At 38.5% G+C, this 12,972-nt stretch overlaps 1 protein-coding gene and 1 pseudogene across 4 annotated transcripts; both read right to left on the minus strand.

Moving 5' to 3' along the window:
- Positions 1 to 151: 151 nt before the first annotated feature.
- On the minus strand, positions 152 to 12,406 carry LOC113685286 (glutathione S-transferase Y1). 4 transcript variants are annotated; one of them, XR_003447552.2, is made up of 10 exons: positions 12,232 to 12,406; positions 8,639 to 8,714; positions 7,986 to 8,050; positions 7,611 to 7,658; positions 6,276 to 6,309; positions 3,807 to 3,856; positions 2,361 to 2,414; positions 1,905 to 2,000; positions 847 to 1,114; positions 152 to 366 (listed from the first exon to the last, which is right to left on the minus strand). XR_003447552.2 is itself a non-coding variant. In XM_027202774.2 (10 exons), exons 1-10 carry the CDS (start codon positions 12,265 to 12,267, stop codon positions 262 to 264), a joined length of 675 nt encoding a protein of 224 aa, XP_027058575.2. In that variant the 5' UTR covers positions 12,268 to 12,406; the 3' UTR covers positions 152 to 261. The 4 variants fall into 4 exon arrangements, 3 of the variants coding, with proteins under 3 accessions (XP_027058575.2, XP_089063654.1, XP_027058576.2); XM_027202774.2 differs by having other exon boundaries at positions 1,004 to 1,114; XM_089207528.1 differs by lacking the exon at positions 12,232 to 12,406 and adding an exon at positions 12,016 to 12,141 and having other exon boundaries at positions 1,004 to 1,114.
- LOC149044971 (uncharacterized) lies at positions 9,243 to 9,963 on the minus strand (annotated as a pseudogene).
- Positions 12,407 to 12,972: the final 566 nt, after the last annotated feature.

The following is a 12,972-nucleotide window of genomic DNA, read 5'->3' on the forward strand; positions in this document are numbered from 1 at the left end:
CTGATAAAAGTCACAGCGAATCATATTCTACCAATGGATCAATTGTTAAAACCACAACGAATATGAGATTCTTTTCAGGAGAATATGCATAAGGATGTTTAAGTGTAAAGTTAATCATATTATTTCCATTCACTAAGTAAGTTCACATGTATAGAAAAGACCACCATTTTTATTTGTGAACAAAGAAAAGTAAATCAAACTACGATATTCTTGTTTGTGATCACATCTGAGCGTGTCTGTTGATAAATCGTTCATTTTCTTTCACTGACGGGGAATAGGCTTGGTTCCCCATTGTGCCATCTTGTTGCTAATTGGTCGATTACGGAAGTACTCAGACTCCAAGAACTCTTTAATAGCAGGAATGCGCTGGTAAATTAAAAGACAGTGATATGATTTGTGAAAGACAAAAATCTAAAAGAAGAATAAACGGTTTTGTGTTTGACTGTGTAATTAGCAAATGGATATTCATGTTGCCGTGCGAATCGATTTGTTTCGTATGATAAAAAAGCAAAATCGTGATAAATGGTGAACTAATTGATGCGTCAGTGTTCCAATGCGTGTGTAGTCAGTTCAGTTTATCAAATTATACCACACAGTTTACATAGTATCAACAGTATTTCATGTTCGTACAGCATCTGTACAATTTCACCTTGTTCGTACTTTTAGAGCAATATTTAATGAGGGTCAAAAGTAGTTAGAAATTTTATGGGTTTTGCTTTACTTTGCCATGCGATTGGTCCAGTAAACTGGCGCCATCTGCTTCACCAATCAGATTCAAAACGAAAACCAATCGGAACTTAGTCGTTTGCGTTTTCCTGTGCTTGATGCACTTTGCTTTTTTGTTACCTTAATTTTCCATTGGCTCCTTGTGAGATTTCCCTTCGCCCTGATTGGTCGTCGTGATTACCTTGGTTCCGTTCTACGTCACTCTATGATTTTTGCTTTCCGAGATCGGTTCGTTCATCGATCAGAAAATAGGCATCATTGCATCTTTGTATCTTACCTCGATTCTGGCCATGAAGTCCTTGATGTTTTGAAATGGATAAAGAGCTAATGGCTCAAAGGTTCGTAGTTGATCCAAGATTTCATACATCATGAAATCGGCAAAACTTAACTAAATAAGAGGCGGAAGAAATGGAATATGCGTCGATCAATTCGAAGCTTCAATATCCCCTCCGGGAAACCCCTCGGGCATTTGAACGTTTGAAGATTGGTTGCTCTATTTTAAATGCTGGATTTGACAGGGACGACAGCATGGACGACAGTCAAACTCTCGTGGATTGCACCGGAGAAGGATGTTGAAGCTTCAAATTAATTGCCACATAAATTCCACATGTTTTCACATGTCAGTTACAAAGGTTGTTGGATCTGCCAGTTGGATCAATTATCAAGCTACGCGTGTCGAGTTTATATAAAATGAGCGACATCTTGAATGAGTTCTATCTTACTGTTCTAGCCTGTATTACCAGTAATTTTCAAGATTCGTGTTTTTTTCGTATTATACAATTGTGGGATACGATATGCAATATACCGTTGCCTAGTAATTTTATCTTCCGGGTTCTTTCAAAAAATACGTATGGGTCCGTTTTAATGTCAGTTTTTTATGTGGACCTAGTTTTTTCGTGGTCGATCACACAAGATTGTCCTTGCCACCATCGTTTATTTCTGACACCAGTTTCTTTGTTTACATCCGTCTATTTGTAGAATTTTTGAACTTTCATTCCGTTGGATAGGCGCCGCGCATGAGTCTTCGTGTCCCATTGGCGCCTTTTCCTTTTATTCTTTTATTCCCTTTATTTGTCCTTCCTATCCTTCTTATCTACTACTGCTCTCTCTTCATTTATTACTCAACAAGGATTTAAGGAGTAAGGGATGATTAGGAAAATGTACCATAGAATACTCACGTGATCGCCGGTGAAGTAAGGATACGTGCTGAGGAAGTCTGAGTGACGCTGAAGAAACACTTTGCAAGAATTCAAATACGCTTCTCTTCCCCCTTCCTGTAAAATAAATGGAGTGTTGATACCAAGTTGGTTTTACCAGAAATAAATACAACTATAACTAACAAAACTGTATTACAATCCTTAAAGGTATATTAATTCATGTCACCACTCAGCTGGATTAGTTTACGTTTTTTTTTTTGCTAATTTCTGATAACTCGTGTTAGTATATACTAAACCAATGGAAAGCGTTGAATGCACGCTCTGATTGGTTGCTCAAACTCCGGATAACAAAATCGTCAAAGAACAACATCAGAGACTTCGGAAGGCGAAAAATTCAGTTTTGTGCGCGAAAAAATTGAATGAAACCCTTAAAACGTCTTATTACTTGATTTGACTCAGTTATAAACACGCTCTTACCATGTCTGGACTGAAATAAGTGAATTTTATGAATCCATTGATGAAGTCCATTGCCTGTAATGATGATAATAACAATAATAATAATAATGATAATAATTATGATAAAACACAGACGGTTGCCAGTCATTTCGTACCCTTGGTCGTTTCGTACCCAGTTGTTTCTTACCCAACTGGGTTGTTTCGTACCCAGTCAGCTCATTCATTTCGTACCCAGCTCGGTCGTTTCGTACCCAAACTAATAAAGTATGTTTTCCAAGTTAGCAATTGGAGAAAAAATATCACACTAACACGAGCTGTTATTGTTAAAAAAGTGACAAGTAAAAACGATAGACTTTTCAACTAAAAATATCACACTTGCCTTGCGTCAAGCAATAATTATATTGTTTTTGTCGAGAAGGTCACAAGTATACAGAACAGATTTCTCTTTGTGTCTTACTCGCTTGACTCTACTTATTTGTTGTACGCAACGATTGATATCTGTATGAATCGATCAGCGGATTGGGTAGGCAACGACTCAAACTTGGGTACGAAACGACTCAAACTTGGGTACGGAACGACTCAAACTTGGGTACGAAACGACTGTACCTGGGTACGAAATGACCGGATACCAAAAAGACGGACAGTCAATTGAAGTGGCCATTTTTTCTGGTCATCTAATTTTTCTCATCGGGCTTAACAGCGAAAACAAAACATTTTTCTCTTGAAATTAAGTGTACGAAGGACTATTTCCAGCGAACTCTTTTTCCATGTCCGAAGAACACTGACTAACAAAGACAAGATGTAACTTGTTGAGTTCATTTACTGACAGTAACCGCTCGAAACCAACTGCCATTAGAACAAAATACAAAGACAGTTTTTTTTAAATATTCACTTATAAGAAGAGAGCAAAACTTCCCTGAGCTCGAGACTCCTGATTCACAGTTCACCTGGCACGAACACACATCAGTCTTTCAATCTTTAATGATTAGTGATCAACTTGTAGCCGGGTGAGATGTTTCCACATCTTATACTTTTCAACAACTTTTCAGAGGGTTTTTTTTCTTTCTCAGATTTAATTTAGTTCAAAATCCATTTTAATCATGATAAATTTGATACTCGATCCAATAAGCGAATAACGGGGTTAAACTTCTAAAGAAACTGTGAAGCTGTGTCGATAGGGGAGTACACCAGATAATTTGGTTTTAAAAACCGATTTGATAATGCAAAATGGCCACCGTAAAGAAATTCTAAAGCTAACGTTTCGAGCGTTAGCCCTTCACCCTTCCCTCAACCGAGGAGCTAATTCCCAAAACCAAATGATCTTATTAGACCTACTAAGCGTTAGAAATTGCATCCCTTGATCGACAAAACAAAGTACGTCAAAAGTCGTACGTTCAGAAATGTTAGGTGCTCCCATGCAACAAAAACCATAATACTATTAGAGTAAGTGATGAAATTCGTTTGCACCTCGGCAGCAATTACATCTGCTCTCATCATCTCTTCTTCGCTGGTTCCACCTTCAAACACAAATTTAAAGTTAAGATAATTGCCAAAAAGACGTCTGAGAGGACCACTTCAGCTTGAGATACTGACGATTCCCTAAGAGTGACTAGCATCTAACATCACCCCTGGATCCCACATTAAGGTGACAAGAATAAAGGAAATAATCACCAACTAAAGAAGCTCTTGACTGTTAAACAAAGTCTCCTTGTCAGTACTTAGGAAATGTATATAGAGAACCGTAAGGAGAACATCCTCGAAGGATCGCCACCTTGTCGTGGTCGAGTACCTCGGAGACCCCTAGAGCTATGCCGGCGGGAGCTTCGTCTCCTGGTAGGGCCACCCAAGCCGGACAGGTCGAAAGGTAGGGGTCCGACGAAGCGCGATCCACCGGTCTTCCAGGTTAGGGGGTTGGGCACAGGGCTAACAGCCCTGTCCCGTAAAACACTCATGTTACTGAGACAGCACAAAAAGCCGCCCTACGTGCCACACGGCATAATGGGCATGAGTGAGTGAGTAAGTGTATGGAGAAAATGCATACTGATGTTAGTATGTATAGGGTAAAGTACCGACTCACTTTTAGGAGGTTAGGAATTAAACAATAAGTGTAACACTACATTTAGGTAAATAGATGTCCCTTAATGTTTCCTAATTTTTACGATCCCTCTTACATTAGGATGTTTCCCCTTCATACTCTAGGATCGCAGCTAAAAGGTAACTTCTCGATTCACTGTTCTGTTGTTATAATTTGTTTTGTCCAATAAGAGTTTTATTACACACTTTAAATTAAACTTTGTACTTTGTAATATTCAGAACTGAAGATGACAGAAGAACTGTCGAAACATGTTTTTAAGAAGTGTCGTTCGTTTCCTTAAATTCGTTACATATCTGCTTCTATCCAGACCTTTTGGAAACTAATCGACAGTAGAGACCTGATAGAGATTAACGAGGCATGGATGGGAGACCGTATACACAATTTAGTACTTAAGCGTAAAAACTGAAAAATTTTAGCCGTTACTCGTCAGAAAAGTTCACCGTACTAACAACGTTTCTTTCAAACGTATCGGAAAGAAGTTCACTGTTGGCTGTAAAAATGGTCAAATTTTAACCGTTAGCTGTAAAGCCATCATCCCATTGAGATACTTATAGTTTCACAATCAAGTATTTATTTTCAGATTCTCAGAAATTGCTCTGATGGAATTCAGCTTTCGAAACCACGAATTCGCGGAGAGAGGTACATATAGGGGTTAAGGCTTGCCACCGACGAAATCAACCGATGTTTACAAGTCTCTTAAGTTCAATCGCTCAGGCCATTTGCATTTGAAATGTTTCTTAAACAATTTCAGCAAATGATCCATATGTTAAGAGAAGGCAAATACGATAAATATCATGTCAAGAGAAGTGGCACAAAGATATCGGTTCCACGACCAATAGAAATGTTGATTGGAGGGAAGTCTATCAAACATCTGCCGTGTGCACAGGGAACTCTAAATAATAGATTTCAATTTCAGATTTTACAAAGACGGCGAACGACTAATAGATATTTACTGAAAAATGGGAATTAGACAGAGCGGAAAATGCACCTTTTGTCATAACGAAAAAGAAGATCTGATGCACTTATTCTGGCAATGCAAAAAACAAAAATATTTTGGCAGAATCTTGCGACATAGCTTCAGTCGTGTCAGATTCTCCCAACAGACAACCAACTACACATAGAAACCGCTTTGGGTCTTATGCCTGACAGCTCCGATTTCAAACTCCAAATAAATGTTGCTGCCTAATGGCTAAACACTATATTAGGATATGTCGATCGAAAGAACTTTATCCAACTCGAAACAACTTCTTGATTCATCTAAAACATATACATCACTCAGAGAACAGGACACCAAACAACACAAAAAAATGGAAGCCTTTTCTATCCTCGCTGGATCAGGTCTCCTGAGCCCTTGACTCCGAAACCAGTACTTCTCTTACATGTAAAACATATATTAAAATAGTATGCTCTGTGTAAAATATCTTTTCGCCCCGAAAAAAGAAAACAAGAAGAGAATTTATCAAACAAAAATAACGGACTAGAAAAAATACCCAAAAAAACTGGTAGCCAACTTTCAGAAATAATGCAATTAGCCTCTTTAATTTAAGTTTTAAAGTATAAACTGTGTAACTTGTGATACCATTGAATATAGTGTTAGTATTGTGATGTAAATAGCGTTAGTCTTTTTAATGCAAGTAACAGAAATGTAAGTAAAGTATCGTTGTAAATAGCGCAACTGCTGTAACGTAAGTAGTGTCTCTTTTGTAACTCTGTAAGTAGGTTTTTTTCTGTTTTTGTTTTGTTTTGTCTTTTCTTTTGTAATTAGATAAATGTGAAAACAAAAAAATATATAATGACAAATAAGTGAATATTTAGTTAACTGTAAAAAAAAAAACACTTACATAGATTGTGCTTTCGGGCGATGTGCCGAATAATCTGGGAAGATATAATATATATTTGTTAAAATAAATAAGTTATTCCCCCCTCTCCCGTAGTCCTGTTCCAGTGCTACGCGGATCTTTTTGTTCAGCACTATATATCGAGGACCCTGATTTAGTTTGATCAGAAACAGGATGCATATTGTAATTCTCCGTCTGGACCAGTTGTTCGCCATAACGTAATACTCTGGGAATGGGTTTGGTTTTTGCTGTAAACCGTAGGATACCGTTTGCGGTATGAGATGGCTTGATCCATATGAATAAATTAATTGATATTATTTGATTGGCTGAATATTGAACAACTATTTGTCGAAGTGGATATTTACTGAACCGCAAAGAGGCGAGGTAAATATCCGCTGCTAGCCACTGACACTAACATGAATAACTGTTAAACTATGTACTTAGAGAGTGAGATAGAGAACGACGCTTTTCGTCTTGTCACGAGCGTGGGACAAAGAAAAAATTTTGAGTCCCCATGAGGAATCGAACATCAGACCTGTGGATTTCGCGCTCTACCACTGAGCCACAGGGACTCTACGGTGCGAGATCCATTACGAAGTCCATACAACACTCGTCCCGCATACTGCTAGGACCAGCAATGTCGATAGCGTAATGTTTGTAGATATAAATAAGAGAGGTGGTAAATTTTGAGCTCGGTAAAGAAATAGAGAAAGATGTTTTTCGTCTTGTCACGAGAGAAAAAAAGATTGAGATAGTATAGCACAAAAAGATGATTTCAAGGTGATTCGTCAGTATTGCACTGCACATCCTGTAGTGCGCATAAAAATCACGTGATGAGGTGAATAAGCGAGCGCATTCCGAGAAAATGGTATTATTTTTCAGTTAATGGACCAGGTGACGAGATACGATGGTCTTTAGCTCTTGAACGAGCACGGTGATCTATATTTTCTATTGCATAGTTTTGGCGTTCAAATCATCCCCTTTAAATTGGAGAAATTTAAAAATTCAGCGAAGGAAAAAAAGATATGGCTAAAAGCTATGGGGGATGCAAATTAAGAACTTAAAGCAACGACTCGAGGAACGTTTTGAATCGATGTCGCTTAAAGTTGCGAGATTTTTCCACAAATTGTATAATCCTTTATTCCTGCAATAATTAAAATGTCATCGGGCGCAAGTTCCGCGCGAGTTGCTCGGAGGTAAATAGTGAAGGATATTTGAAGTTTAAGTAGTCAATCAGAGCGCGCCTTCAACGTTATCCACTGTTATAGTACACACTAAATTGCAATATTGTTCATGAGTCAGTTTATGTGATCTTAAAACACATGCAACATTGCCTACCGCTGTCGTCTGTGTTAACTTCACATCCCCGTCGATGTAATAGGGTAACTGAAAGATAAACAGTACTAAAAAAAATCTGATTCTCTCCCAGAATTTGTACATTTTATTAATAATAAAGGGGAAAGAATATATATTTTGGACATGTAGACAAGCAAAAAATCTAGTTTATTTAGCGTCTAATTCCTGTTTACATTATCACCTATCAATCAAACATTTAAGGCATGAAAATTAAGGAAAGGAATCCTAACTAAAGAAGCTCTTGATTAATTGACAAATTATCCTCGTCAACATCATAACAAAAGTATAGAGAAAACTATGGAGAATATGCAGACTGATGTAGGGGTGTAAAGGGTTTAAGGGTCCGCCATCACTTACGTTCGGAAAGGGCAGTCCTAACGTCTCTTTCACCGAGAACCAACCGCTTTTGTCATAATCAGGTGCTGCAAAATATCAACAGACGGCGATCACTGTCAGTTAGCATAGCACGGGTAAACAGCAGAGTCTAATGAGGTAAATCCTACACGCATTTTGATCGGTTGTTAGTTTTTTGTCTATCGGAAGACAGACGCATGAATGACCTCACCATTACTAACAATTTTGCCTTTTTATCATATAAAACAAATTGATTTTATGTTACTGTGCTCTTTTCAGTAACAGATCACAGAAAACGACAGAATGTGATGAGAACATCAGTTGCACACCCGGCTGCGCCTCGTGTCGGCAACTTTTTTGTTCTAACCACATTTTGCCGACTACATCTGTGATCTGTTACTGAACAGAAGCACGGTAACATAGAATCTATCTGTAACCTACACAACGGATTGCTGTCAAGTTACATTCATTTTATCATTTCTTTCTTATTTAGCCTCTGTTGAAACCGCCTCACTCCCAAGCGTAACACGAGTTTGATTACATGTAACACGAGTTTTCGAGTAGAGTTTTATATGAGTTGAGTTTCACCGATTAAAGTTAATATTCTAACAAGCAAAAGTTTGAGTGATCACTACAGCCTCCAAGAATGTACTTACCGTCCCCAGTCACGTAGTCACAGTACTCGCACTTTGTTCCAGTATAAGCCATCAGATAGCGAATTGGTTCAGCAATCTGTCATAATAGTGACAAATATGTATCCTTGGAATAAGAGTTATTCTCGTTTTTTATGTACTCATTTATTTTTATAAATAAAGGCCTAACCGAAAAGTTTTAAGCACTGGATATTTATCCTAATGATTCTATTTCCGACAATGATCCTATTTAACCGATAAACTGGTTTATATTCTATATTATATATTATTATATTATATGGTTGTTCAGATTTGAACTCCATGATTGTGCCTCTTAAAATCCACCATTGGATTTGCCTTCTGGTAGATGGAATTTATATATGAGTTAAATAATTTATCTATTTCTGAAAAAGAAAACATAGTCTTTAAAAACCTTTGCCTTAGTATTACAACTCTCTGACTTTCTCAACCCGTTAGACTCAATGGTTAAGTTGAACCAAGAGTCAAACTTAATTTATTTCTAAAGAGACTGCAGGTGTCCGTCTGAACTTTACGACGATCCCAAGGTGTTTAATATTTAGGCTTTATTTAGAAGGCATGTTTTTACACGTAAAAGGAAATTGGTAGTTCACCGTTGATCCAGTGATCTCCACAGAAACCTTTGACACAATTGATCCTTTGGCGCAACTTCAATTCTCAAGTACATCTCAGCAATATCACAGATAAGTGCAACAGGGTATCTTCTGAACCGGAGTAAGACATCGTTCAAATCTCTCTGAAACTTTGGTCCTTAATAAATGACGTCATTTAGGAGACTTTTTCGTATCTAACTGTAGCATCGAAGACTATACGAGTTTTAGTTGGGGCTCTGTCCGGTCGTACTACAGGAAAATGAGGTAGGTACCACTCGGGGCTTTTTAATAGGCGCCTCTCTGTGTTTATCAGTCTTCTTAGGGCCATTTCATAATTGTCTGGTAAAATTGGATTGTCTTCCTTCCATGGAATTCCCACTTGATATCTACCATCCACGTTCTTAAGAGACTTCTCGACTTTCTCTAGTGCACATTGGTCTTCAGGACTCATGAAGTAATCTTCTGATTTCGTTTGTGTCGGCACTCTCTCCCCTAGCTACCACGTTTCAAGCCACTAACAGGTCCGGTGCAGCTCCATCCTGAGTGGGTTAGTCTAGCCACCGGCTCGCCGGGATTTCCTCGAATGTCCTTAAATGAGAAGTGTAGTTCGGCGTAGTCGACTCCAATTAGCAAATCCATTATGGAACGAATACCAAGATTTGAAAACTGTATCAATGTCAGGTGACTCCACTTCACTGCATGTTTCTTCCAACTCATCACTTCCACGTCTCCTGTGACTCTCTCTGAAGTAAACGCACTTAGCTTCGTCTTCACGTTTCCATCTAAGCTTTCAAGTTCTAATTCTACCGGCGTAATCTCGAACGTTTCTGTTTGACCATTGAGAATGTTTACAGTTACTTTCTAGGGTTGCCCTTGGAGACCTTATTCAGCTGCTACGTCGGCATATATATAAGTCTTTGTAGATGCCTCGTCTAGTAATGCATTCACTTTAATTCTCCGATTACCATACTTCAGAATCACTGGTACTGTGCGCAATGCTACGATTATTACGCGATCGGCGGGTGCAGAAACTGTTGTGGTAGTGCGTTTCCTTTCCAATATTTACTCTTCCGTGACCTAGGGAGAAGAATTAACTAGTGGACTTCTTTCCTGGCCAATAGTATCAGCTTCTCTTTCATTTTGACCCCCATCTTCTTCACCACGATCCATCGACTGGCGATTATCTGTTTGTGATTGGTTGGCCGCATATCGTTGTGTAACAGTCTGTTGTGGTTGCTCTTTCCACCCTTCATACTGTCGTTTATCTCCACTTAAGACAGGAATGGAATTTGTCCTCTACAAATTTCTCCACACTCTTATGCGCCACTCTTTCTTCGATTCGACGAAGGCGAGTCTCTTCTGAAGCATCAGTTGCAAACTTAAGATTTCGTCCTTACAACTTTCCAAATATTCATTAGCCTTTTCTTTCGCTCCCGAAAATTCCATTTCCAGTTCTTCCATTTCTTCTCCAAGTTTCCTGCGTTTGTCCTTTTCATCAAGGTGTAAACACTCGTCCGACGACAGTCACGGCATTGTCTTCTTAGCGCGTTCCTGCGCGACACTAAGTTTTTAACAAACTTCTCTAACTTCCCGCCGACGTGGATAATCTTCCTCGTCTATAAGGTGCAGCAGCTTTTTTCTCTATCCTGATAAATGCCGATTTAGTCCTTGCTTTGTCCTGCTTTAAGCTCTTGATAAGTTCCTTATCCTCGCCCGTTGTTTCATCCGCAACTCTACCCAAATTTCCGCCCGTATTTACATCCATTGATTTAACGCTAACCTCGAAGATCCGTGATAATAACCACGCTGAACCGTGATGAAAAATCTCGCCCTGCTACCAAAAAATGTTCACTTGTTGAACATTTTATTATTAACTCGAACTAAGTATGAATAACAATATTAAACTTAGCACAAAATGACCGATCTCGAACGAACTAATCTTGAACGACCTCGAATAAATTCGAACACGACTTCGAATAAACTTGAACAAATTACACAAAATGTTTTTTTTTTACAATTATAGAGCAAACGAAACATAAAAAAACCTACAAATTATCTTGCAAAACAAAAGACGCTACATAACAAAAACCTACAATACGACGAAATAAATTTAAAAAATACGTAAGGTTAAATAAGCACGATCTATAAATTTAATGTTCTTTAGTCCATTAACCTTGTTTTTTATTTCGATCTTAAATTTGTTTACGTTGAGATCGAAGTTTGTTAACTAGTTACGCAAAACTTTAATTCAAAGGTTCATGTATTGTTCAAACATAGACTGTGTCTGTGCGAAGATTTGAACATGCATGACTAACATCAGCCCCTATGATTGTTTTCATTGCCTCGAAGGGGAAAATCTTTCATTTTTTTTTCGCTTTTGTGAAGCTTTGGAATTGTTACACTGTTCGTTTGCAAAACTAGAGTGATCTGCCACGAAACTTTTGGTGTGCGTGACCCAGGTGCTGAAATCTTTAGTCAAGTAACCTGTTAAACGAGTTTCTACCTCACAGTCTTTGCAGCTAACATCCTTACACAACATCGTTGGACAATAGGATCGCCATCGCTGACACAATCTGCTTAGCGATGCAGGTATTTACTTAGCCATACTGTTTAGCACGTAAAAATAGCAAAATTTTCCATTTTAATTCAAATTTGATCAACAGAGAAGGTAAACAATAAAAACTAAATATAGACCCAGGCGTAAGATGAGTTACTGCCCACTACCTAACTTTTGCCTCTGAAGCTAACGAGAAACCGGTGGGCGTTTACCCAACTGGGCAGAAGAGCGGTTCCCCTGAAGTGACAAAATTCATCCCAGAGGCAGACTTAGACATGTCTCGGTAAGTCCGCTTAACTTGCATTTCAACTGCGTCGCCCTCCATGGCTGTTCGGTCATTGCCCTTTGAATAAGTTTCTTGTCAGCAATGCAAAACGGATAGTTAATAAAATGAAGACAAAACTAAACAAGTTTGAAATTATTCTTACCCCTCGTACGTTCCAGTAGCCGAGAATCGGAGCCATTATTGTCACCTTAAGATTTTAACACGGACAACTTATTAACCTAGAAGTGTCGTCTAGACCCTAGACACTGGCGACAGCGCGTCACCCAAGCCGAAAATGCACTGGACACTAATCAAAATACTCTAAAGGGGTTGGTACCTACTACTAGTAACGCCTGCTGATTCTTTAAGCTAATTCTTGCCTCTTGTTAGTATGTATACCGAAACGAATCCCTGAATTACGCCAAAGACAAACGCCTGACGTATAAAGGAACTGGTCGGCTGGTTCGCGAGAGGATTTCACCGACCCAAAAAAAGGCTTGAAATTTCGACATTTTCTAATCGATTCATATGTCTCCCACGGTCAAAAGACACTGCGAATTTGTAGTGAAATAGTAGCGCCTGTTTATTTCGACAGCTAATCTTGTTGTTTACCTGTATTTTTTCTTCAAGTGAGGCAAAGTGGAACGTATTTGTGGTAAAATTTCCGCACAGTCCTATACTAAAACAAATCTGTTTTCCCAATGGCAATGTATTGTTTTTGTCATTGTGTCTCTATCCAAGAACTAAATGCATAATGTAGTATAGGGCTGTGCGGAAATTTTACCGTATTTGCCACGAAGGGTCTACAAGAAAGGTTTAAGCTAACAAGACAGTAATGTTTGTGTAACAAAGTATGATGGCTAAAGTGCACCAGTTGTGCTCTTGAATATCATTGAACATTAAT

This window comes from Pocillopora damicornis, chromosome 5 (assembly GCF_964200805.1).
Source record: "Pocillopora damicornis chromosome 5, jaPocDami1.2, whole genome shotgun sequence".
Classification (NCBI taxonomy): domain Eukaryota; kingdom Metazoa; phylum Cnidaria; class Anthozoa; order Scleractinia; family Pocilloporidae; genus Pocillopora; species Pocillopora damicornis.

Excerpts from the sequence above, each read along its gene's own strand:
- LOC113685286 (XM_027202774.2), bottom strand. The coding sequence starts at position 12,267 with ATGGCTCCGATTCTCGGCTACTGGAACGTACGAGGG. Across the intron at positions 2,415-3,806 it reads CAGATGTAATTGCTGCCGAG|GCAATGGACTTCATCAATGG; the intron begins GTGCAAACGAAT and ends TCATCATTACAG. Across the intron at positions 367-1,003 it reads ACTTCATGGCCAGAATCGAG|CGCATTCCTGCTATTAAAGA; the intron begins GTAAGATACAAA and ends TTAATTTACCAG.